At 48.5% G+C, this 25,815-nt stretch overlaps 1 protein-coding gene across 1 annotated transcript in view; it reads right to left on the bottom strand.

Moving 5' to 3' along the window:
• nbas (NBAS subunit of NRZ tethering complex) overlaps positions 1-25,721 on the bottom strand; it is a 178,911-nt gene extending 153,190 nt beyond the window's left edge. The window contains exons 1-17 of the mRNA XM_064340412.1: positions 25,567-25,721; positions 24,926-24,977; positions 24,539-24,575; positions 22,582-22,659; positions 22,253-22,300; positions 21,676-21,719; positions 17,222-17,355; positions 16,742-16,875; positions 14,809-14,907; positions 11,905-12,043; positions 11,617-11,682; positions 11,229-11,357; positions 10,177-10,240; positions 7,914-8,107; positions 5,479-5,736; positions 2,761-2,886; positions 1,963-2,114 (exon numbers count right to left, since the gene is read on the bottom strand). Coding sequence (XP_064196482.1) covers positions 1,963-2,114; positions 2,761-2,886; positions 5,479-5,736; positions 7,914-8,107; positions 10,177-10,240; positions 11,229-11,357; positions 11,617-11,682; positions 11,905-12,043; positions 14,809-14,907; positions 16,742-16,875; positions 17,222-17,355; positions 21,676-21,719; positions 22,253-22,300; positions 22,582-22,659; positions 24,539-24,575; positions 24,926-24,977; positions 25,567-25,659 — 1,847 coding nt within the window. The 5' untranslated portion in view covers positions 25,660-25,721. The remainder of the gene's footprint in view (positions 1-1,962; positions 2,115-2,760; positions 2,887-5,478; positions 5,737-7,913; positions 8,108-10,176; positions 10,241-11,228; positions 11,358-11,616; positions 11,683-11,904; positions 12,044-14,808; positions 14,908-16,741; positions 16,876-17,221; positions 17,356-21,675; positions 21,720-22,252; positions 22,301-22,581; positions 22,660-24,538; positions 24,576-24,925; positions 24,978-25,566) is intronic.
• Between the last annotated feature and the right edge of the window lie 94 nt (positions 25,722-25,815).

Here is a 25,815-nt window from a genome sequence, read left to right as displayed (position 1 = left end):
TTTTTCTTTTCTTTTTTTCATTCCCCGCCTTTTTGAAAGCGCGAGCCGGTCTCGGTGTCAGCCCGGGCCGGGCGGCTAACGTGCTTCGCTATCGTTGACGAATTAACATCGTTCCCCCCGAGTGCGAGATCGGGCGATAGCGGCCGCGGTTACGAGGACGTTTCTGTATTTTACAAAAGGGATAAAGGGTTTCTCTGAGGGATGAGCTCCGGACTGAAGTCTCCTTTATGGAGGCTTTACAAGTCACATGCCAGCAGCGGTCGGGTATTTTTTCTCTTTTAAATGTGTCGAGATAATATAATAAAAAAAATAATAAAAACCTGGAAATTGCACCACGGTACGTATTACCTTATAAAGTTTCGACCATCTGATAGGCAGCCATGGTTCATGTTGGCAAACGCTGGAAATGGAAAGGTAAAACTAGCTCTCGCGCTTCCCAAAATTGATTACTGTACAGATGATTGCTTGAGGCCTACCCACCACCACTGAGCATGCGTCTACGCCCCTGAAAATACGACACTGCAAACGAATACCACGACTGCGTCAGCGCGTTTAAAACTACAAATAGGCTAGACAGCCTGTTCTCGTTGTTTTGTTGTTTTTTTCCCCCGCGCTTGTGTATATTTAATGTAAGGTAGAGACTAATTTAAATAGGTCAGTTTCGGTGTTGAATTTTGAGAGAGACGTAAATGAAATCCGTCACAAATTGGGAACTTTTTTTTCGGGCACCCGCCGCAGCGCCATTTGTTTCGCTGACATTGGCGGGAGCCTAATTGTGACACTCCGAATGGCGGCAGGAGAGAGAGAGGGGGAAATTAAGCCAGCAGTAATGAGGTCAGAACCCGTGAGCCGGGCCCTCTTCTGCGCCGCGAAAACACACACACACACACACCGGTTTATTCCCGCGGCTAACCGCTTCGTTTTCTTTAATTAGCCATAACAGAGTTTGAAGGAGGTCGACCACACACACACACACACACACACACACACACACACACACACACACACACACACACACACACACACACACACACACACATGTACACACACGCAGACGCACACACATACACACACACAGACGTTTAACTTTTTACAAATGCTAGAAAAACAATACTCCAGCGGAACTGAATGTCCTAACAGAATTTGAAGGAGGTCGACCACACACACACACACACACACACACACACACACACACACACACACACGCACACAGATACGCACACACACACACGTACGTTTCACTTTTTTTACAAATGCAAGCAAAACAATACTCCAGCGGAACTGAATGTCCTGCTACATGAAAATGTTATTATTTTTTTCGATTTATTTATTTATTTATTTATTTTTTGAAGCGCTACACAGTCACGGCATTTTTTCATTTAATTGAAAGGCAAGGCACGTCTGCGTCTGTGAAATTTATCTAGGTCGGGGGAGTTTCGCCATTAAAATTCACATTTCTGCCTGTATTACTTACAGCGTTCGCGGCTTCCTAAGTCATAAGCTGCAGGCTTCGCTTTTATTGCGAGCTTCGCGCTAACGGATTTAACGTCCAGGCTAATCGTACGCGACGCGTTTCCCGACGCTATTCTCCGGCTTCTCTCTCCCGTTCAGTTCAGGTGTTTCTGGTTCACGCCGTCCTAAAAAAGCAGGAGACGCCGAAAAGTAAACAGCGAGGTAGGAAAACGAGGAACGCGGAGGTCTCTGCGGACCCTCTTGGGACTCGTTTGATTTCGGAGAGGTGGAGGTGAAGCTCTGGCCTTTTGGCTCAGCAGTCCCGCCAGACCTCCTGGGAACCTCCTAAAATCTGATTCAGTTCTGAATTAAAGATAAACACTGGCAACCGTGTTCCTCAGTCACGGAGGGCTATGGACACGAAGAGAGGAAACTGCTCCAGGAAAAAGGTCCAAAAAATAACACAGTGTGGGGACAACTCTCCGCCCCCCCAAAGGAACTGAGACACACCTGCCCCCGTCCTCCCCGTTGCCGATGGCGATCAGGGCTTCCAGGTCGGTCCCCTTCAGCCCGTACTGCAGCAGCTCCTTGGCGGCGTCCACGTTTTCCGGAACCCTCTCCACGCACTCGTGGAGAACCCACGAGCGCTTCTTAATCTTGCTCTGAGACGCACAGGGGGGTACCACCGGGTTAAGGGCAGGAGAGTCACACAAACACACACACACACACACACACACAGACACCACTCCCATACACACACACACACACCACACCCACACACACACACCAACCACACACACAGACAGACAGACACACACACACACACACACGCACACACACAGCACAGCACCACACCACACACACACACACCACCACACACACACAACACACACACACACAACACACACCCACCCACACACACACACCACACATCACACCACACACACACACACACCCATGCACGCACACATCAACGACACACACACCATACATACACACACGCGCACCCACACACACACACTCACAGACACACAGGACAAACACATACCTTTACAGCTTAATTACACTTGATACATCTCAGAGGAACAACTATATCCATGGGAGGACTGATCTTTTTTGGCTGATTTATTTTTCTTTGGGTGCTACTTTTCCTTTTTTTTTATGGGTGGCACTTTTTCAAAAGAGTACGAGGAGGGAAAACACTTTTCAACATGGATTTAGCAACAAATGCGGACACTTCACCGAACCACTTCATCACACCCGGAAAAACGACCCAGCAACGACCCGCGGTTTCCCCCAGGAACGTACCAGATAGTCCTGGATGGAGGCGATGCTCACGGTGGACTTCCTCCACTGCCGCTGGTACACCAGGTCCGAGTCCAGGCCGTACGCCTGCGCCAGGGACAGGGCCTCTCCGTACTCCTCGCTGTCGATCTGAAAGCCGGAAGCGGAGAAAGGTCACCCAGGGAGAGCCGGCTGCACGCTCGTTACATTACATCACGTTTATTTAGCAGACGCGTTTATCCGAAGCGACGCGCAAAACTGCACATCGCGGTCATTGGAACGACTACAAAACACGGGTTCGATAAGGTACAGCACTCATTTGGTACAGTTATTTATAGCCGAGAACACAGTTCAGTTCACGCAGTGAACATTATTGTGAAATAACCTATGCCAAAACTGAGGGGGGGCTTGCCCTACCAGGCCCGAACGTTCGGCGGTTTGGCCTGAGCTGACGGCACGCGGCAATTCTCTCCCCCGTCTGGATTAATTATACTGAGACGCGGAACTTGCCGGAAGCCAGAGGAGCTGTGGCAGAAATAAATAAAAAATAAATAAAAAACTGCTCAGCGTGACTTATCATTAGACAAATCCCAACTATTGTCATAAACCAGGCGCAAAACAAACAAGTCTGACAGTTCCTTCCAATGCGCTGTCTGAGAGCCCAAATTGCTTTAAGAGACTTCTGATGGTACAGTCATTAAGCTTAACATATAAAGAACATAAAAATAGATGCGCATTAAATAGCTTTCCGTTGCTTCGGGCTAATAGCTACTCTGTACGCCCTTGACACCAGAACAGAACGCGTGACAGAGCAAGCACACAAAATGGCTGGGGTGGAAACGACTCAGAGAGCGCAATTTAACTCTGAGCTGCTGGGTCTGCTGTGTGTCTGTGTGCTATAGTGTAGCTTCTCTACAGGGTCGGAAAACCATGCACAAGCACACACACACAAATACAAACACACACACACACACACACACACACACACACACACAGAAACACTCACATACACACATACGCATACTCAAATAAACACACACACAGAAACGCATTCAGAATCACGCATATATAAATCACAGTGACCGGTACTTTAAAGAAAGGTCACCTTATGTTATAGCCTGTCATTATACAATAAACCTTACTGGAGTTGTCTGGGACACATCCACGCTTAAAACCGAAAGAAGAAAGGTTGATCATCTTTTACAGCTTCATTTTCATACCAAAACATGAGAAGTCATGCCAATACATTACATTACAGGCATTTGGCAGACGCTCTTATCCAGAGCGACGTACAACAAAGTGTATAACCATAACCAGGAACAAGTGTGTCGAAAAACCCTAGAGAGAAGTACCGTTCCAAGTGCAGGGAACAACCACATAGTTCAACTTGGACCCTGTAGGTCCACGACACAGTCATGAAAAACGTCCACAGTGTACCGGTTGAAACGCTTATTTTTCATCTGCTATAGGAAGGAAGGATAAGTCCATCCAGGGTAATACAGCCTACACAGCAGAGATCAGATAAGAGCAACTGGCCATGTAGGCTCAGTAAACCCCATCCCTCTCTCCGAGCTTAATGAACACGGAGAGCATCACACCCACAGCTGCTTTAAATTAAGCTCATTTGCACAGCCCAGCTTGTTAACCCCTTGAATTATGGCAGCGAGCGCTAACACAGCTAACCGAGCGGCCGTCGCTTCCCGGTGAAGATAGCGCGCCTTTTGAATAAAACGACCGAACGGCTTCTAAAGCTGGAATCCCAAACGGACGCCAGCGGGGCCCCAGTGCCGCCCGCACAACCGCCACCTGGCTTCGGAACGACGGCAGGAAGTCAGCCAACCGTGGTCATTTCTCAGCAAACACCTTTTATATATATATATGTATATCCACCCATCTGTTATCTATATCTGCGTATTCCTGGTCAGGGTTGCAGGGGGGGCTGGAACCTATCCCAGCATGCACTGGGCAAGGAGGCAGGAATGCACACTGACCTGGTCGCCTATCTATCGCAGTATACATACACGCCACCCGAGTCTACCTTTTATTGCCATATGGTACTGGAACCCACTGTAGACCGCTCACCCTCACGTTTTCTGTGAGCTATATTTCCAGTGAGGCCTGGCAGGTGGAGCAGAAAGCTCCAGCGGGTTTGTGCCCGAAGCCTCACGCCGAAGACCCAGACCCCCAAAGCCGCGCCTCCGAGGATAAAAGGACTCTCTGACTCCCCCCCATGCAGCACGTCCATGGTGTGAACACCGCACCCCGAAAACTGCTAACCAGGAATACGGATTCTGATAAAAAAGGCTACCTGTGATAAGCTCACCCTTCACCACGGCCACGCCCGTTTTGTTCGACGACAAAGAGGATCAGGGGGCCCACCACTGCAGGCTTGGGACAGCGAGAAGGAGCGTCAAAAGACATTTCTGTCTTTTCTGTGATCGTCCGCGATCCGTTTTAACTCCGATGGCGAACCGCACAACCGCTACGCAGCTTAGCGCTCAAGGCTGAGCGATGGCATTTTACAAAATGTCACATTTTTATAAGTAAGTACGCACAGTCGCGAATTTCTAGGTCACCGAAATGACATCAATAACACAGCTTCAGTAAAAAAAAAAAAAAATTTGCACTCGTTTAAATTTGTGCACTTAAGAGTAGAGGCCGCAGCACAATAGCAGTTGAGAGAGCGGGAAAGAGCGTTGTCTGAGGAAGGCCGGCGGGGGGGCACAGGGGGGGGGCTCGTACCTTTCTCTGATACAGCTCCTCTGGAGTGGTGGACCTCAGGCTCACCAGACGGTAGCTCTTGACGACGGTGCGGGGCCGTTTCCTGGGCGGGGCGAACCGCTCCATCTCCGTCACGTAGTAGAGGCCCTGCTTGACGTAGCCGAAGTAGCGCGCCTTGGCGGAGGACTCGTCCTCCGAGTCAGAGTCTTCCTCGCCATCGTCGTCCTCGGAGGCGCTGCTCTCCAGGCGGAGCCGCTTCTGCGCCAGTTTGATCTCGCACTGAGGAAGAGGAGGAGGAGGAGGAGGAGGAGGAGATGAGGCCCAAAGGGAAAACTAATCAGAACCCACACCGAGGAGGCGGGCCCAAAGGGAAAACCAATCAGAACTCTGAACACTGAGGAGGATGCAGGCTCAAAGGAAGAGCCAATCACAGCTCAAACTGGGGGGGGAAGCAGGTTTATAGGAAGAACCAATCAGAGCTCAAACTGTAGGGGAAGCAGGCGCAAAGGAAGAGCCAATCAGAGCTCAAACTGAGGAGGAGGCAGGCTTAAAGGAAGAATCAATCAGAGTTCAAATTGAGGGGGAGGTGGGACCAAACCAGAACCAATCATAATGACTGGGCAACTGCTGTGGATGGATTTAATTGGATACACCAGTCCCCAGGTTTGAATCCTATGGACCCCCATCCAAGAAGGCCATTCCGATTTTAAAAGTACACCCCAAATAACACAGGAAGAAACATGAATTTATGATACTTCATAAATACTCACAATAAAACTTCACAGTGCATTCTTAAGACAAAATACTGCTTTATTGATCTAAGGACAATATAATAGGAGTTTATTCCAACGGACCACAGTTATTTTATTATGAGATAAGGAGCTACTGAGTTGGAAATGTACTCGGTGAGCACAGCCAACACAGGTTCCTAAAATCATAATAATTTACTTTTTTTAATTTTCTTTTTTTTTGTAAGAAGGTGAATTGTATATCACACAAGAGCTAAAAACACAGGAATTTTGCCTGAGAGGGTAGAAGCAGTAAATTCTTAATTATCAATCCTTTATTGTCCTCCCCCAGAAAGGCGAGGTCTGTAATACATCACAGGCTTTTACAGCGGTAATTAAGAACGCGGTAACTGCGCGTAGTTAAAAAATAAATTAATAAATTAAAAATCCCATGAAACGAACGGAACACAGTTACGGCGGCCATCTTGCTCTTTCACGGGACGTGTTTCAGGGCGGAAGCTTTGCCGGACGACCTGCGACACCGCGCAGCTTTTTGGCGGACGACGGCAGCGGGCGAAACGTCGTCCTGCCTCCCGTCGCGCAAACTTTTCCCGCGGGCGCAGTCGAGCGGGGAGGCGGCCCGAGCACCTCCCGCTAGAACGTTCCGGCAAACCGGCTCCCAGGAAAACACACGGCATGTACGATGACCTCGCGGTAAAAACGCCGCCTCGCGTACGTTAAAATAATACATCGGATACAGGCAACACAGCAAGGCTGCTAGAGTTAATGGGGACAATATGCGGTCTATTTAGAGTCCGATGTACTCTTTCAGAGCTGGTTTTCCATGAATATTTTTGCCGGATTATCAGATGCGGTGTTTTTTTTTGTTTGATCGACATGACTGTCGATATAAAAGCTACGTTACATAGTGGGCTGGTGTATTTTTTCCCATGAATCCCGTGACCCCCCCCCTCGCCCCCCTGTTCCAGCGCGCTGCACTTTGATGGAGCGGCAGGCAGATGGAATCTCGCTCGGCGGCTCAGTGGAAGCAGACGCCGCCGGATCGCCGCAGCGGGACGCCGAATCAATTGGGCTCGCTCGGCCTCCCCCCGCGCAAATCCGGCCCCCTCATCTCCCGAGCGCACATTTCCGTCCGCCGCACATGAAAAGGGCGAGCGCGACGTTCCCCCCCCGTTACTGCGACAGTCAAACCGCCGCGAAAACCATTAACGGCTCTTTGAAGATTAATTTGGGCGAGCGGAGGGTTATTCAAAGAAGACTTTTCCAGGGATGAAAAACATTTGTTTTTTGAAAAAAGTTTCATGTGTCACCAAATCGTGGCTCGCTGGGGACGTTTCCCAGTGTACCTTGCGGCAGAGGAAGGACCCATCATGGGGGGCAGTGACCAGTGAGGAACAGGGGGTGGGGAAAGCCACACCCCTTCTTGTGGGCGGTAGTGACGTGGGGTGAGGATCTGAGGCCACGCCCCTTTTTGTGGGCGGTAGAGACATGAATTGGTGAGAGGGACAGGAGGAGGCCAGTTGGCTTGTGAGGGGGGTAGTATTTACCTACAGGTTGAGAAAGCCACCCTTGTGGGCGGTGACTGGGGTAAACTGGTGGGACTGAGTGACGGGGGGGTTGGGATGGGGGAAGGGAGTGGGGAGTGACGATGGGGGGGGCGGGTGGGGGAAGGGAGTGGGGAGTGAGGATGAGGATGGGGGGGTTTACCTCCAGGCTGAGGAAGCCGCCCTCGTGCGCGGCGGTGACCTGCGGCGAGGGTTCGAACCACTCGCAGGACCGGCCCAGGAGGTTCCTGAGCGTCCTGACGGAGGAGACGGTCAGAGACCCGGAGCAGCGGGCCAGGATCACCGCCGCGTCGCTCCACCAGTTCACGTCCAGCAGGGGGTAGTAGTGCTCCTTATCTGGGGGAGAGGGGGAGGGAACACACAGGCTGGAGCTTCACCTGTCCTCGTCCATTTAAAAACCCAAAGTAACAAACACACCATTAAGGCTACTGAACAAATGTGACTCCCACCACACTGGCAACCAAGCACTAACCCAACCCGGCGCTGGTCTACGGGTAACAGCAAGGGATTTCTGTTCGGTGTGTCGGCTCAAATTCATTCCCTTCACAACACAATACGCATCACTTCCTCTCACCACCAAGCCAAGATCCTCTCTCGGATACTCAAGATACTCAAGTGGGATTTACATACAGTGGCATTGCTGTGCCATCTTGCGATAGGGAAAGAAACCTGCCCTTATGGAAATGGAATGTACTGTATAGTTTGCTGAATTAAAGACATCAGATTTCTTCAAGGTCAGAATAGACAATGCATCATTTGACGACATGTGGGCCATTTGCTGATATCTCAAGATATATATTTTTTAATGGAATCCTGAAGGAACTATATATGCTGGCGGAGCCAAATAAACAACAAAGTCATAGTTCTTTTGTCTCGATCATTATTTGACAGATAGTTTATCGGCTTGTAGAATGGCTCTATAAAAGCAATATCACTTCTCAGGGTCATGCTGTTCAGACTGTATATCAACGGGGCAGTGATTACCTGTACAATCAAATCACAGCAGTGCTGACGTATGACAACACAGCACTCCCTCTCCTGTGATATTGCCTAATTATATTTTCGAAGGTGTCCATACGTTTACAGTATAGGATATACTCAATTTCACAGTTTAACCATATATCACAAAGTTTTAAACTTAACTGAACATTCTAATGCTGATGTAACAGTCGCTACTGGTAACCGAAAGAAATGGAGTTCTAGAACACTGACTGAGAATGTTGGATCAGCACGGCTACTCCAAGGAGTTTTATGAACACAAGCCCCTATGTTAAAATTTTTTAGCAACATGTCTACAGTTTCATTTTACTTATCAACCCCTCATGTACATCATTAACCTATAATATTGTACCCTAGGACATCATTTGTTTTCCTCAAAGAAAACGATAATGGATAGACGGTAATTAGACCACTCTTTACATGCCTAAGTGCTTAATCAGTAGTAATCACAGCAGCTCCCGAGAGGGGCACCTTCCACAGGTACAGTAATTATAATCAGCGGACGGTTTTACCTGTCCTCTGTTTAAAAACAAGCCTTTCATCTTTTTTTTTTAAATTTCATTAATCAGTCTCGCAATTAGTAACATTGTGGCGAAGCCACATCTTAAAGATGACTGCTGTTACCCCACACACCAACTGAAATAAAGTCTCCGTCCTTCCCACATCCTCCTTCAAAAGAAAAATCAGGAAAAGCTACATCACTCCCTCCTCTTTTATAGATATTAATTTATTTTCCCCAAAAGCTTGACGATTTGTGTCATCTTGTACTACCACAGTTTTTACTGTGTGCAAAGTACCATTTCTATTTATAATTTATATTTCTACTCATATTATTTCAAAAGGATTATGCTGCATTGCTTATTCTCCAAGCTTCTTTTAAAGTCATTTAAGAACCTAATCGGCCATTTTCTTGTATTGAAATTAGCCTGCGGCACAAAAAGACGGCTTTTTTTGTGGTGGTTAATGTCGGATCATAAGACCTCCCAAACAGACTGCCACCTTACGCGTTGCTGAGATAACGCTAACGCGGTGCGATTAAACACACGCGATGTTCGCGCCGGCGATCGCACGTCACAAAAAACCGCCGGGACACCTAAAGCCCTCTCACGGGGGAGCGCCGCCACCTCCAGAACGCCCAGAACAGAGCCCCAGCAGCCAGCATTAAAATCACACGTAAAAAAATAAATTAAAAATTAAAAAATCACAGGACGAATACACAGCCTTTCATAATTCATCATAATTCAGGCACGTTCTCTCCTCCTCTCCAACCCCCCCCGCCCCGTTCTCACGCACTCCGGAAACCGTCGGGCGTAATTAATTCGCTCCGCGGCCCGGCGGTACGCGCGCGGCAACGGCACGCTCGGCAGAGTCCCGACTCCATTTCGGCTCCGGAGGAAAGAGAGTACCTCTTATTTTCTTCCTTTTCTCCAGTGAGTTCTTCCACTCCGGGTTGATCTCGTCAAAACCGGGCTGTGGAGGGAGGGAGAGAGAGAGAGAGAGAGAGAGCGAGAGAGAGAGAGTGTGAGAGAGCGAGAGAGAGAGAGAGAGGCGTTTTAAGCCGGTTTCAAGCCGGTTTCTATCTGCCCCCTGACAGACAGCCGAAGCCAGACTGCACACAGACACGAGACGCAGCCAGCCGATCCCAAAGCAACGCAAAGACACCGACACTCAACTCAAAGATGCATCATAAGGGCGGCTGGACGGCTCATCCTTTTAAGACACCGTTCTCGTGCATGGATGGGCTCTATGGTCTGGTATCTGTTAAAGCACTGTTCTAGTGCATGGATGGGCTCTATGGTCTGGTATCTGATAAGTGACTGTTCTAGTGCATGGATGGGCTCTATGGTCTGGTATCTGTTAAGGAACTGTTCTAGTGCATGGATGGGCTCTATGGTCTGGTATCTGTTAAGGCACTGTTCTAGTGCATGGATGGGCTCTATGGTCTGGTTTCTGATAAGGCACCGTTCTAGTGCATGGATGGGCTCTATGGCCTGGTATCTGATAAGGAACTGTTCTAGTGCACGGATGGGCTCTATGGTCTGGTATCTGGGCCCCACAGTCTGGTACAGAATCCGGACTGTGCCAGTGCCAACTATGGCCGGGAGCCCCAGCAGGGCAACTCACAACTGGCAGCTGCGTCGCCCAGGGACGGGAGACTTGGCCTAATTCATGATTAATTTCCGGAGAGCCCGACTTGCCAACCGCAGATAAGGAGATAAGGAACAGCTGCTGACATCACGTGCATCTGAGGAGAACCCGTGCTTGTCTGCACAACCCCCAAACTGACTGGGAATGGCTGGGTGGCAAACAGAGCTGGAAAAAAAAACTCCAAGAATATGGGGGAAAATAATAAATGGATTCATCGCATTTCGGCATCAGTTGACATTACTCGAGCAGCTGCTCAGCGTTAGCGAGGGAAGGCGACACGGAGATTGGGAGAGGGGGGGCCGGGCTTTACCTGCGAGTCCTGGGCCCATCCCGCTCTCTGTCTGAGGGACGGGACGTCCCACAGGGTCAGCTGACCAGAGAAGTGAATGGCAGCCAGGAGGGCGCCGTCAGGAGACAGGCTCATCCGGAAAATTCCGTCCTGTCAGATGGGACACCGGGGGGGGGGGGGGGGATGATGGATGACAGACAGACAGGGACGTGAGAACAGACAGGCAGACAACAGACACAGAAAGACAAGATAGACCGATAACTTCTTATTGGCTGTTTTACAAGCATTTTACAACATTATAAAAGAGAAACAGGCAGGACCTGAGAGAAACAGGGCGGGGTCAGAGACAAAACAGGGCGGGGCCCAAGAGAAACGGGGCGGGGCCTGAGAGAAATGCCGGGGAAAGTACCTTCTCGCTGCTCTGGCTCCCGAAGAAAGGCAGGCTGGGGATCCTGAAGAAGCCTCTCCTCTGAGCCTGCAGGCACACGGCACACATAGCAGGAGACTTAGCCGCGGTCGCTAACGGCTACACCACAGAGACAGAGCTGTGTGCCGAACCCACACCCACACACTACATAAAGGGCTCAAAAGCGTCAGAGCAGGGGGGTGATGAAGCCAGTGCGGGGCAGTGACCGGGGGGGACAGGGGGACAGGGGGAGAGGACGGGGGGGGGGGTTAGGGCTGAGAGGCTGCTCACCGAGGCCATGTCGTCCTCGTAGCTGGTGACCTGTTTGTAGTGCGGCGCTCCGGACAGCGCCCGCCAGGCGGTCAGCCCGCACCGCGCCGCCTTGGACGACACCTCGTCTCCGCCCTCGCAGCCGCCAATCAGCAGCAGCCTGCCACGCCCCGGAGAGACGCATCATCAGCCGAGAGGGCGGAGCCTAACCCGCTGCTCCACTGCATACATGCATACAGGCACGCATGCACACACGCATGCATGCACACAGACACACACCCACACATGCATGCATGCTCACACACACTTGCATGCATGCACACAGACACACACCCACACATTCATGCATGCTCACACACACACATGCAGCTCACACACACACCCATCAGCTCAGAAGACTTCAGCATATTCATTGACATTTACAGTTGGAGCTCCACTGCTGACAATGGGGCATGACCTCTGTGGAGGTCACAGGTTGTGACCATTAGAGAGTGACCTCTATGGAGGTCAAAGGTTATTCTTTTCATATGTTCTGCTGGTGTTCAGCCTTAGGCACTTGTGATCCAGTGCTACTCAGAACACAGGTGACATCCATCCTGAGGCACGGACAGTGGCTCCCGCAGACAGGATGTTATATGGCCTCGTATGTGTTCTGTATGTGATTCACTGCAGGTACAGCAGTAAAGGTCCTGATTAAACTCAGTGCCAGGCCTTAATCCCGGTGCGCTTCCAGGTGCTGCCTGGATGCAATGCAGTGCCGTCAGAAGCAATACGTTTTGTGATAAATCACTTCCAAAAATAAAATATTTAAAAAGAAATGTGAAGAACGCTAAAAGCTGAATGCCGTTATCACAATAACCGCGACAAAACAGGTGTAGGAGTTCAGAGCGGATCGAGGCGGGAGGATTTTCCCAAACAATCCGACGGGATGCCTCTGCCTCGCCGTTCAACTGGGGGGGGAGGCGACTGCGGGGCCCCGATAAGGCGGACGCGGGGGTACCTGCGCGCGCCGACGGGCGACGTCCCACCACCGCCACCGCGCCGCCTTAAATTATGCAAATTACGCCAGCGATACCGCGTGTAATAGGCCGGCGCAACAAGTCCTCAAAAAAAAAAATCATCAACAACAACAACAACACAAGAATAATGCATAAAGGCCTCTGAGATAACACTGCCCTCTGGTGGAGACGGGGAAGAATAGCGGCGTCACCAACAACCAGGAGTTTGAAGAACCGAGCGGAGAGAGCAGAGACGTGACACGCTGAGGCCGGGGAGTTCATTTTAGGAGCGCGAGGCTTTCGCACACACCACCACCCGCCAGCTTTAGCAGCTTGGTTTTGTGATGCAGTCGGCTCAAAATGGAGCGCCGAGAGCCACAGCCATTGACGGGAGTGCCCGGGGCGAAGATGTTAACGCTGTGAATACAGAGCGTCACGCAGAGAAACAAAAACACAGCAGAGCGCTTCTGTGCCCTTCAAAAGCCTCCGCGACTCAGATTCACCTTCCACATCCGGAATTATGACACATATACTGTTCATTAGCTACCATACTGACGATATATTACTTAGTACAGTTCGTATGAATTAAACTCGAAAACAGGATGGGAAATAGTTTAGCACAGCGATGGATAATTATCCAGAAGTCCCACAAATGTCACTGATCTGTAACGCAATGCGAACACCTGTGTGACACTGCTCAAACAAAGTGCAAGATGTTTTATTTTATTTGAACAGGCCACGCGCTCTGTGTTCGTTTCCGTGACCACAGAGCCCATAATTCCGTGCTAAATAATGAAACAAACGTAGCATTAAATTACATTCCTTCAGCTTAAAAGGCCCCAAACCTGGCTCCCCCTGACTGACGCCGTGATGAAGTGTCATCATTTTTTGGGCCGACAGCCCGCAAGACTCCCGAAGATAATCACCTGCGGAGGCTCAAACCGCCATCTCGCCAGAGACCAGCGACGGCTAATGTGGGCAGCTGTGACAGTCACCCCCCCCCCCCACTCCCCCACCCCCCCTCCGTGCTCAGACACATCCTCACACGCCCTTCACCACCGCTAAACCCGAACAGAGGCCTTTAACAACAACAACAACCAAACAAAAACAAACAAACAAAAAAAACAAGCGAACGAGCGTTCTTCACAAGCGAGCCGCTCTGCGGGGGAGGGGTCTGATATTGCAGCTCGGCGGACGGGGGGATTAAAAGAGCAATCTCTCATCGTCAGAGCAACCGCCCGTGGCAGGGACACGGGAAAGGCCACGGCTGTCTCTGCCGCTTAGGCCCGGAGAGGAAAAAAAAATGCTGTCGCAACCGAAAAAAAAAAGGACAAATGTTCTCTTAAAGAAGAGAGATGCCAACCCCAATCAAGCCAGGGCACTCGAGTCGAACCCAGAGCACGCCGGCTTTCTGATGCAGTTCAGAACTCAGTGCCTCCACGTCACTGGTACAAGCGAGGATGTGAAAGGGGGCCTTTATCTGACACACAGGCCTATTTGTCATCCGTCTGTGCATTCTCTCTGATTAATATACGTGTGCCTGGGGGCCTGAAGCAGCCAGAGACAGAAAGCGGTAAACCAGTGCTGTTGAATTGCAAAGCGCTACTGCTGCTGTGGCCAACTCCAGCACAGGCCACTGTCTGACCCCCGGTGTGGACTTTGGCTTCTGCGGTGTGGTAGGGAACAGACAAGCGGCCATGTTCACTTGGAGGGATTTAGAAACGCATTTTGACAAAAAGGAAGAAACTTGTTGTTTATGCACTCGTTTAATTTTGTCACACCAATATGGAACTACAAAGGCAGTAACAAATCACAAATCATGGACGCACGGTGCATTATACACACATCGTTATCAGCCAATCGGGATCAGGCACTTATCCAAGTCACGGCATATAAGGAGCATAGCCATTGGTCGGGTCATACTCACCGATGCCCGGGGTGGTAGACGGCCGTAGTGATGCCGTGGGAGTAGTGTGGGGCGAAACTGAAGCTGTGGTTCTCCTGAAAGCCCTGACTGGTCGCCACGCTGCCAAAAAAAAGGAAAAAGAGAAAAAGAAAAAAAAAAAAAAAGAGCGTCTTAATCCGCGCGCGGTCGCTGAAACGCACGTCGAGGCTCGCGCTCAACGCGACGGCCCCGACGCAGCGGCTTCAGAAAAGCCTCGTTTCGCCCGCTCCGCCCCGGCTGCATCGCTCCCGGGCGTTAAACCCACACCGCGGCTAAACCGCACGAGGATTTTAAAAGCATCTCAAAGAATTAACGCGCTGCGGATTACGCAGCGCGCTCTCAGACGCGGCTAATTAGCGCGTCACATAAATTAAGACCGTTTCAGTCCAAATTAAGCAGAACTGCCCCAAGTCGGGCCGCGGCGTCTTTTCTTACGCCCCTTATCAGCCGAAAGAGGCTTCGAGGGTCTTAGGAGAGGAAACGGAGACGGGACGAGAGAGCGGAAAGCAAGCCCCGCTGTGCTGTTGGCGGAAACGGCGGCCCAGGGACCCGCTTTTAACGGATTAAAGAGACAACGGAGGATTTCCGTGAGGATTCAGGGTTTTTTTTTTTTTCTTTCTTTCTTTCTTTTTTCTCCTCCCTCCCTCCCTCCCTCATCATACTGGTATTATTTTAACTAAATCATGAACTCTGAAAAGCATTCGCACTCTAATGGCAACGATGTGACTAAACGAGCAGACTAATGAGCATATCAAGCAACACTTGTGCAATTTGAAAGTAAGAATCTGTGAAGCAATGTTGGAGGACCAGAAAGACTATGTAGGCTACATGTCTGGGAAGATGTCATGACACCTGGAAAATCATAGAGTTGTAAGGTTAAGATCTACACGCTGTAACACGCCAACAGCAGTGATTGTGAGGTGACCCAATTAAGCGACTGCAGTTAGAGAAGATCGCTGGAATAATTCTTAAGCAGGACTGCTATTGTCCCCTTGAGAGAGTTTCTTAACCACAATCACAGGCACATATCCATAGACCTTTTTACATATCAAACAATCAATTGATTTAGAGTTTTGCACTTCACAGGGTTTCCCCACAGTAAATACCCCAGTCATCACAGACTCTAATTCCTAATAAACATTACCCTCTCTAACCTTTGACCTCTGACCCCCAGTAAACACAGAATCCTTGAAATGGGGTCATTTAGAATTCCTTCTCCTTCCTCCTTTTCTTCATCTTATTCTGTTTATTCTGTCAGTCTTCTTCTCGTTGTCCTTCAAACACTGCGTGGGCCTGGTTATAAATATCAAAGATAACTCCCCAAATATATTCCTAAGCCCTTCCAAACTCAACAGCAAACTTCACATCTTTTTCCGCGATCCCTGAATGAACAGCGGGCTGACGTCCTTCAGGTGTGTGGAATTCAGGGATCCGGCTTGGCCATGCTCCAGTTTAATTAAAGGGAATTATGAGTTTGAAAACGAAAATTCAGCAGAAAGGAAATAAGACGCGGTGTTCATGGGCGGTGTCCTCACCCAAACCCCGCCTCTCGAGCCGCTTATGCAAGTCGTTCAGCCGCGTCCCACTTTCCCTCATCGCCATACGCGCACGGCCCCAAAATATGCTTAGAGCAGGTGTTTGAGACGGGATTCGGAGGTGAACTCCACGGTTATCGCAGGTGAAGCCAGGTCTGCTTGCTCTGCTGTAGGGACCAGACAGTTCTGCCCTAGAAGACTACATTTCCCACAGGTCTCCAGCGCTGTTCTGAGAGGAACGCCCATGTCCCCGGGGAAGAGAGAGAGTGTAACACGCGCTCGTGGAGGTCCCGCCGGAGATGTTGAAGCGAGGGCGATTCGGGTGGCCTGACAGTCAGGGAGAAACGCGGCGGTATACCCAGCATGCTCTCGGTCTTTACCTGACCAGGTAGCTCTTAAGATGGCCGCCGTAGGTGATGACCAGGAGCTCGGCGGACCACTGTGCGCTGGCCGTGTACTCCAGAAAGATCAGGCCCGCCACCGCATAGCTGAAGTCTCCTGGGAAGCTCGCCGCCTGCGGGGGGGGAGAGAGAGAGGGAGAGAGAGAGACAGAGAGAGGGAGAGAGAGGCAGGAGAGAGAAAGGGGGGGAAAGTCGGAGAGAGAATGGGGGGAGAGAAAGAGGAAAAAGCTGAAGTGAGTGAGCGAGTGACTGTGTGAGTCAGTGATTGAGTGACAGTAGAGGACGTGGTGCAGAGTGAGCAAGCAGGAGAAGTGAGGAGCGGGACGAGTAAGTGCAATGACGATAAACGAGATGATGTAATGGAAGCACACAGACCGCCACGCTCCACACAGAGGATAAGCCCACGCAGGGCAGCAGGCGGTACCCGAAAAACAGCCGGAGAAAAGCAGGGCCCCTTACCGGGGGGATGAGGAACAGCTCGCTCCCCATCAGGTCGAACACCCTGACGGTGCCCGTGCTGTCGGCGTAGGCCAGCAGGGTGCAGTCATGGCTCCAGGCCACCCGCCTCCAGTGGGGGCTGGGGTCCTTAGGGACTGCGGGACAGAGGGACACACCTCAGAGCCTCACACCGCACACCGCACGCCTGTGGCTTCAGTTAGACAAATACTGACATCATCATCATCATCATCATCATCATCGCTTCCTCGTGTACCACAAAGGCCACGTACAACTTACATAAAACTTCAAGAGCTTATTACTATTTGACATAATAATAATAATAATAATAATAAGAAGAATAAACAAACAAACTTTATTTATAGAGCACCTTTCACTCAAGGAAATGAGAAGCTAAAAGTGCTTCACAACAGAGTGGAAAAGACTATATAAATACTTGGTATTTTGCAGACACTTTTAGCTAAAATGAGTTATATAGGGTGCATTGCTAAACAAACATCGCTGGAGATAAATATTACAATATTTTCAGTGTCACGACATAATCAGTGCTGCTGTCAAGGTAGGTGTCACGAGATCCTCAAATTACACACCGGGAGCCCCCTTTTCTCAACATTTCGACCCGACCTTTGAACCTGCAACCGGGAGTACGCCGAGGGAGCTCTACAGCCGCGCGCCGCGGTACCGCCGGGGCGGGAAGCTCATTCCAGCAGCCGTATTTCACTTGATCTCATCTCGCGGCGGACGGCTGATATTCGGCTCGGGCCATTCGTGAAGACGCCGCCGCCGCCGCTGCTCAAGGCCGCGGGCGCTCGCGAAGGTCAGCCTGACGGATGTCGAGAGGCAAACGGGATCAGGCCGTACGATGGGGGGGGGAACCGTCGGTCCGTGTCGCGGCACTGCTCGCGGTTCGCGGGTTCAACAGGCCGAAGACGGCCATAAAAAACCGCCATCGCGGTTCAGCCGGCCATGCGTGGCAGAGCGGCGGCTACATCAAACAATTAGCCACCGGTCTGGTGTGTCGCGGGTGGCTGCCGAGCGCGTTGTCAAAAAAAGTCCACTTCTTTAAAAAAAAGGTTTTATTCTTTTATTAAAAACGTTCCACTATTTTAAAAAAGTTTCCATTACATAACAGATGCTGGAATTGCATCACGCAGAAAAAAAGACTCATACTAGTGGGAAAGAGGAGGACCAAAGCACGACTGCGAAAAGGAGCGGGAAATTAGCCTTGGCTAATTTTACACGTCATCGTCACGGGCAACACGTGCGGCGCAGTCTGTGGAGTAGTCGGCTCCTCGCACTAAACGACTCCCCACACAAAGACGGGGTCCGATCCACACCATAACACTTTATCACTAGCCCTGGTTCTTCCTCTGTCGCTTACCTTCTGTTTTCTACACGTCTGAATAAAGAAAAGAATATGCTCTCCTTTTAAAAAAAAAAACCGCGTTGTCAATGACAATAAATTCTTTCCTTTTTTTTTTTTTGTAAAAAAAACTTATTACCTCTAATAGTTATTTTCCTCCAAAAAAAGTCTGTCCAGGGTGTAAAAAATCATATATAGCAACAGCATGGCATACTTTATTATTAAAAACACCTCAAGCTTCACACAGGTACTGAACATTCGTTATGAGCTTATCTTAATTAGCCATAGCCCAATAATTATCAATAGAGCCATATTTCATACTTTAATTAATCAGTCACTTGAAATGACTGCAACGTGAGTTGTGAACTTTCGGCGCGGAGACGAATAAATCTGAAATGTGGAGAAATGAGATAAATTAAAGCCGATATCGATGCACCTGGTCCCTCCGCAGATAACATTATAGCGCGATGCTAACCCGAGCTATTGACTGCACACGAGCAAACAAATTAATCACTCGCGGGCGATAAGAACCCCTCGACTACCATCTAAACGCAAGCGCAGACAATGAGGGCGAGAAGGGCCTACACTTCTCCGGAGCCCAGATATCATGCATTCATATGAAAACGTTATTACAATTGTTCGCCGAGGGTTTCTCACAGTGCCTGTCAATCAAGCCCAACGGTTCCCATGACGACCGCCTTATCACTCGGATTGCGGGGGCAACGGAACAAAGATTGCGGAACGCGTGTAAGAAATTCCTTCCTGTTAAGTCTCTGCAAAATTTCCAAGTAAGTTTCTCTTTGTGTGCGTGTGTGTCTGTAGTCACTGACAAAGCACACCGGGATTAGCACGCTCACAAAATTGCAAAGTGGAACCATTAATCGGCACCATTATGCTCCAGATAATTAATCTAAATTGATTACCAAGACTAATGCGCTTGAATCAGTATAAAATATGACTGCATATGTTCAAACCATAAATCAAATTCGCTCTCGGTTTGCTCATAAGCTTAAAAGGGGCATATTATTAACAAACAAAAACAAACTGTTAAAGATGATTTCGTCCAACTGCCTGTGAGAATTTGCTGTCGAGCGAAACACAAGGTATTATCTTTGGTAGTTTTCAAACATTCCTGTATAAATTAACCCAAAAAAAAAAAACCTCACAAAACGGGCACACGCTGCATTCTGTCCATCATAATGGAAGCAGCAGCTGCTGATCAGACCGAGACTCTCACACGCCGCCACATTTACATACAAATTGACGGAATGTTCCAGAAAAAAAAAAACCACTTTGAAAAACAACACATCTGAAACCCTCCTTAGAAATGTCCTGCAAGAAGGCAATTTACCACAATACCTTCAGACAATATCTACAATCCGTCAGAATAAATGAAAGTAAAACGGTGTGAAGGAGGAGGCGATGGCCTCCATGCCGCTTCCTAATGGCCATTTTGTTTACGATTGAAAGAGCCGCATTTGCATGAGTCTCGGCGCACATTTTCAGCACTGGGTGCCTCTCTCTCTCTCTCTCTCTCTCGCCAGTAGCTCAAGGTACAATTAAATTGAATTATGTGCCATTCTTTGTGCAATCACGTCTTCTACCCACAAGTCCAGAAAATACATTTATCTGCACCACACTCCATGAATTATGCACCAAAGACAAGGTGCGCCGCAATTCATAACGATTCCTCTTTTAAAACCCAGGACCATTTACTTGGGATTTCCATTAAATGAAATATGAGCATGGCTGATTTTATTGTGCGTTTGGGCCCGGAGCTAAAAAAAAAATCAAATGCGCTGTATGTTTGAAACGGCCAGGCAGGAAATGAAAACGAGCGAGCCAAGACCTTCTGGGGGGGGGGGGGGGAGCGGTCTGGGTGGTGGTGGCGGGGTGGAGGAGGGGGGGGTGTCCAGGCTTGAAAAACCAAAAACAAATTGCGTTCAAACCGAGCGCTCCGATGTCCAATTGCTTGCCTCGTTCAATTATCGCGCCGATTAGTTTCGGCTCGAGCAGAGTCCTTTGTTAATTACTGCGACGAGAGGAGCCCTGATTAACTCTGGCTTGTTTTTGCGGGTTGGTTTCTAATTAATGATGTATCAATAAACACTACAAAGGAACGCCAGCGAGTGAAGTGCATGCGAATCACCACCCTCCTGCCGGATTCCGCTGCTCTGCAGCAGACTGGGGGCCAGACTGGAACGCTCTCAGACTTCCAGAATGTTCTGAACTGGTGGAGATACGAGTGGCTAGAACAGGGGGGTCTCTGCAACCCCGCACCCTCGGAGAGGCAGTTTGCGCATGTTTACGCTCTCGCTCTGCGCTCGACTCGATCGATTTAAGTCCGTTGTTTGGACAGGTCACCTCGCTTCACCTCTGGGCCGCGTGTCTGAACCGCCCGCCAATTTTAAGCCGGGAACAAAAACAGGCCCTGGCAGGAACAGGCAGGCCCTGTGGCTCTCCGAGATCAGGGCAGCAAGCCCCTGGACAAAATAACACCGCTGCCCCCCGCCGTGCTTTCATATGGCCCAGAGGTGTCAAACTTCATTTCCAGGGGGCTGCAGCATCAGCTAGTTTTTGCGATTTCCTGTCAGTAAACTGCCAATTAAGGCCTTGAGAGCAAGGCGTGTGGATCCTTCAGCCAATCAATGACTCAGATGAACCGCGGGTGCCGAGAACACCCCTGAACACCAGCAGACACTGCGGCCCTCCAGGACTGGAGTTTGACACCAGTGATACAGGCCAACTACTGAACCAGCAATGTAGCAATGAACTATTGATTCACGGTGAACAAAAGCAAGAGGCCACCTTCCAAACAATTTGCCTATACTTGCCTTATTGTGCCATGGCGTGAAGGCAGGGGTTACAAACATATTTGGAAGAATGATTTCCATGTGCTTTTTCAGTTGTAGTTTTTGTTCCTTAGCAACATCACTGCTTAGCCCATCACGCTTCACAACCGTCTGACAGAGCTTACTAAGAAAATTCCCACCCCTTGCTTTTTTTATTTTTATTGTTTTTTTCTTATTTCCTTAAATATTCTCACAACCATGTGTTCGGGACAGCAGGCATTAAACAATCGAGGAGGCATTACCTTGGCACTTTCCAATGAGGGAGCCGAAGTCGTCTCTCGCGGACCTAGACGCAGGGTTCAACAGAATGAACTATTAGGCGGAGCCAAAATCTAAATCCGTCCCCATCAACAAGTATGATTAATTCGCACCGCCCCGCACAATAGCGCGGTTCGGCGGCGTCTCCGTGCCGGTGGCAGGCGCCCGATAGAACACGCTTCACCTCCCCGCTCTTCAGAAGAGGGGCTAACACAGAAGCGTGTCTGTGGGGGCCTGATATCGCCCGTTTCTCACAAAAGAGTTTGTTTTCCTCGCGACCGCCCTGGGTGATTAAGCAACGGGAGACGGTTGCCAAAGTGAAATAAGGAGAACGGGCAGTTCAATTTGCCGGCAAATTTAGACGACGCCTTATCCGCCGGTACAAAACCCCCGACATGCCATTAACCGTGGGCGTGCTTCGTCTCCACTCTCTCACCGTAAACACTTCCCGAATTAATATTTACGCCTTCCGTGAGCTTTCGTACGTTATGAAATATAGCCATTCCCCCCGAATTCATACGCAGCCAAGCCAGATCGTTACCGGGATTCATTAAAACTCACCTGATTTCCACACATTGATCCTGAACAACTGCCAATAATTTCCCATTACTGAAAAGAAAGAGAGGGGGTGTTGGGGAAGACAAACAATGAAATAACGCATCGGAAACTAACAGACGTCAACATCAGTTTGGCATGCTAAACAAGCTCGAATTCTCAAGACTTTGTTACGGGGTGGTGAATCAATACCAAGCTGGATTCGAGTAGCCTTGTCAAGTTTAAAGCGTGTAATTAGATGAGTGACTTGGCCGAAAATGAGCCTTGAGCAGTCCTACGAATCGGGAGGGAGGGGGAGAAAAAGAAAGGAGAAAGAAAAAGTTAATTGAGATTACCTTGCCAGCACCAGCTGCCAGTTAATTTGTTTACTGACAAGTCGAACAAGTCCCGCAGGCAGGGAGGAACTTGAAGGGCTGTATTACAAGATCAAATATTTATCCATTAGGACCCAAAAAAAGCCAATACAAGCTAAAATAATTACCATGTCCTCGGAGCGCGGAGTGGGAAACAAGGCATCGCTCAGGCGTCAGTCGTCCCGTTACTCAAAGGAAAAGCACTTTATTTGCCGCATAAACAATGCATGCTGCGCTTTCGCTTCGGGAAGAATAATTTTTTAAAAATTAAAAAAATACTGCATTAAATCACACAAATCTGCACAAAATGTCATCTGGGTACCCAAAATAAATGACATTCAAAGGAGGTTTCCATTCATACCATTTTGCAGATTCTCTTGCCTGGGTGTCTGTTTTTGTTATTAGTGCAATGACTGAGATGCAGGCAGGATCGAGGACCACAGTGATGCAGCCCGTCTGATGTAGAACTTCCCTACGCCATTTTTCTGTCTCGTTTAGGGCTCTTAGCCAATAGTCTGCATTTTGAAATACCACCTTGTTGATATCAGTTCTAAATTAACAATGTAATTGCAGTAATCCGTTGTCAAAACAAATGATTATCCATGCGTCATGGTTTATTTATAGAGAACAGGAAGCATCTAGTAAGGAACAATCTGGTATATGTATGCAACGACATGACAGTTGACTTCAGCTAACGCACACAAAGTGTTTGTGGTCATAGCAGGCATCATAATAACTAGAGGGCACACATCGCCATGCTCACAGTGCGTTACGTTTCTATTAAAAATGGCATATAGTAGCCACTTAAAATGCATCGGTTTACTTTACGAGGCCAAAAAATAAATTGAAACCGATTGAATCGCAGCGGCGTCAGCGGTGGTGGTGGCGGCAGTTATTGAAAGTGCTTTACACTGTCGCTGCCCGCGCGGGCCGGTAAAAGGGCAGCAACAGCACGCACCAGCGGCTATTTGGCCGAAAAGCCATTACCCTCTGCGCTCGATTAGCCGCGACGTTCCGCGCAAACTGATTAATACCCAACGAGAGGAGAAACAGTATGTCGTCACGCGAGCGTGCATTGCGAAATGTCGGTCGCATAGTTATTAATAACCTCAGGGTCACGCTTTTTTTGAGATACACTAACAAATGACACAGACCATTCAGATGCGTTTTAATCCTGCTACGGTTGTGTATTAATAGAGCCATAAAACACTATACAGCGGTGTAGCCTGGAACACTACTGCTTGGGTGTGTACTATATTTGGCATATAGCACAACTTTGACCGTTATGGCATGTCTTTGGATTCTCAGATTCCCTAGCAGTGACCACTAATGGCAGGGTTGCAGGGTGCCAAGAATAATATGTCTAGGACTTTTTAGGACTGCTCGATGGTCTTCGACCAAAGTAGAATTTTGTCTCCTGTTAAATCCCATTGAGCTTAAATCCCCCCCGCCCCCATTTATACTGGTAGTGTGATGGAGGTCCTGCACCTAGAACTGTCCAGATATTCCAGAATCTAATCCTGAACATGTCACCACATACTTTGGCAGGGAGTTCTACAGGGTGCATCACAATTAGTCAGGTGGGTGGTCAGTCAGCAGGGATTTTCCCACCTCACTGAGCAACGCTCATCTGGATGAGCTGCCTGGCTATGCTACTGAACTGCAGTGTGAAAGAAGAAATGAACAGTAGCTGTTTGAATACTGTTCAGAGGACACCTATGGTAGTCTTCTTGGACCAGAACTACTGGTGGACACTGAAGAGATGGGACAAGCATACAAATTCAACTGGGCATTCCAAATTGGCCAAAATGCAATAAATAAAATGGGGATAAAAGCAAAAGCAATAATGTCATTGTAAGAAGAAGAAAAACCATTACAGTTTCCAGAAAATTTTGCATCTGGGCATTAAAATAAAAACCAATCACTGCATCCAACTTACCTGTACCAGAGATAATGTAGAAGGAATCTAAATGGTCCTAAAAACAAAGTAAAAACACACATTTTTTCAAACGTTTTTTAAAAAATCTGCATGCGAAGTCTGTGTGGTTCCTCACTTGAAATCAGTCACATGTAGGAATATCACAAACAACGATTAAACTACATATCACATTTAGTCTTGACTTAGGCTAGGTGTTTAAGCATTGCAGAGAATACACTGCTCGTTTTGTAATTGAGTCTCGCCCAGATTCAATCTAGTCTGTGTCAGGCTGGCTCGGAAAAATAATATGCATCTCAATTATGTTAGCCATATCGCCATTAAAATGTTGGTAAACAAAACTGTAACTACTTGTGTCCTTTCCATAGTATGCACAAGCAACGTTCTTACCAGTAACGGCCTTTGCGATCACAGATGAACTGCGTTTATTGCTTCCTCTTAACTGTAAAAGCAATGAAAGAAACTATTTATATTCTTACATTTGGCTGACAAATGTAGATTAATGCCTCCTAAGTGCAATACGTGCAGCTAGTTAAAAAAACTGCATGCAAGTACTGCAGAGACAGACAAATTGAGTGCAGTAACATGCTACTTAAAACTTTTTTCAGTTCGCGATCAGAAAATAAAAACCGGTCAAAACGGCTAACTGCTTAAAACTGTTAAGCTAGCACTAATTAGTACATGCAGGTGAATGGCATGTGCTGCTGGGTATAATATTTACAATATACAGGTAGCTAGCCAATTGATCCACTGTTATCAATAGCTAACTATCAGCAAGCTACATGCTATAGCATGTACCGTCTCATAGCTAACGCATTTAAAGTACTGACTGTCAATTAGACATGATTAATGTTGTATAGCTAGCTAGTTAAGCTCACTAACTGCAATGCCAACTGGCATTCATCGATAACTGGCTACGTGGCTAACTGACAGGAGCTGTCTCAGCATGCAGTTATGAAAGAACTTGCCCGTCATACTCCAGAACAAACAAAGTGGCAAGGTACTGTCATCAAATGGGAATGTTCACAAACCTGAGTGTCGGTCTCCGGTGGCCATTCAGTATTTATTAATAAATCGTACAAAATATTCTCTTCTTCGCTTTCAGCAATGATATCTTCAGCCATGTTTACGGTGAACAGCACAGTCAGTGCACTGATCTACGGACTCCTATAAGGCACAAAAATGTAGGAGACCGCTTCTTTCGTAATTGTTTTCTCCCAGAAATTCAGATAATGAATTATATTTAATGAAGAGCCTTAATAAGAAATCTATTGTTAGAA

The sequence above is a fragment of the Anguilla rostrata genome, chromosome 6 (genome assembly GCF_018555375.3).
Source record: "Anguilla rostrata isolate EN2019 chromosome 6, ASM1855537v3, whole genome shotgun sequence".
Classification (NCBI taxonomy): domain Eukaryota; kingdom Metazoa; phylum Chordata; class Actinopteri; order Anguilliformes; family Anguillidae; genus Anguilla; species Anguilla rostrata.
Note: the sequence above shows the minus strand (reverse complement) of the source record. Positions and strands in the feature narration are given on the sequence as shown.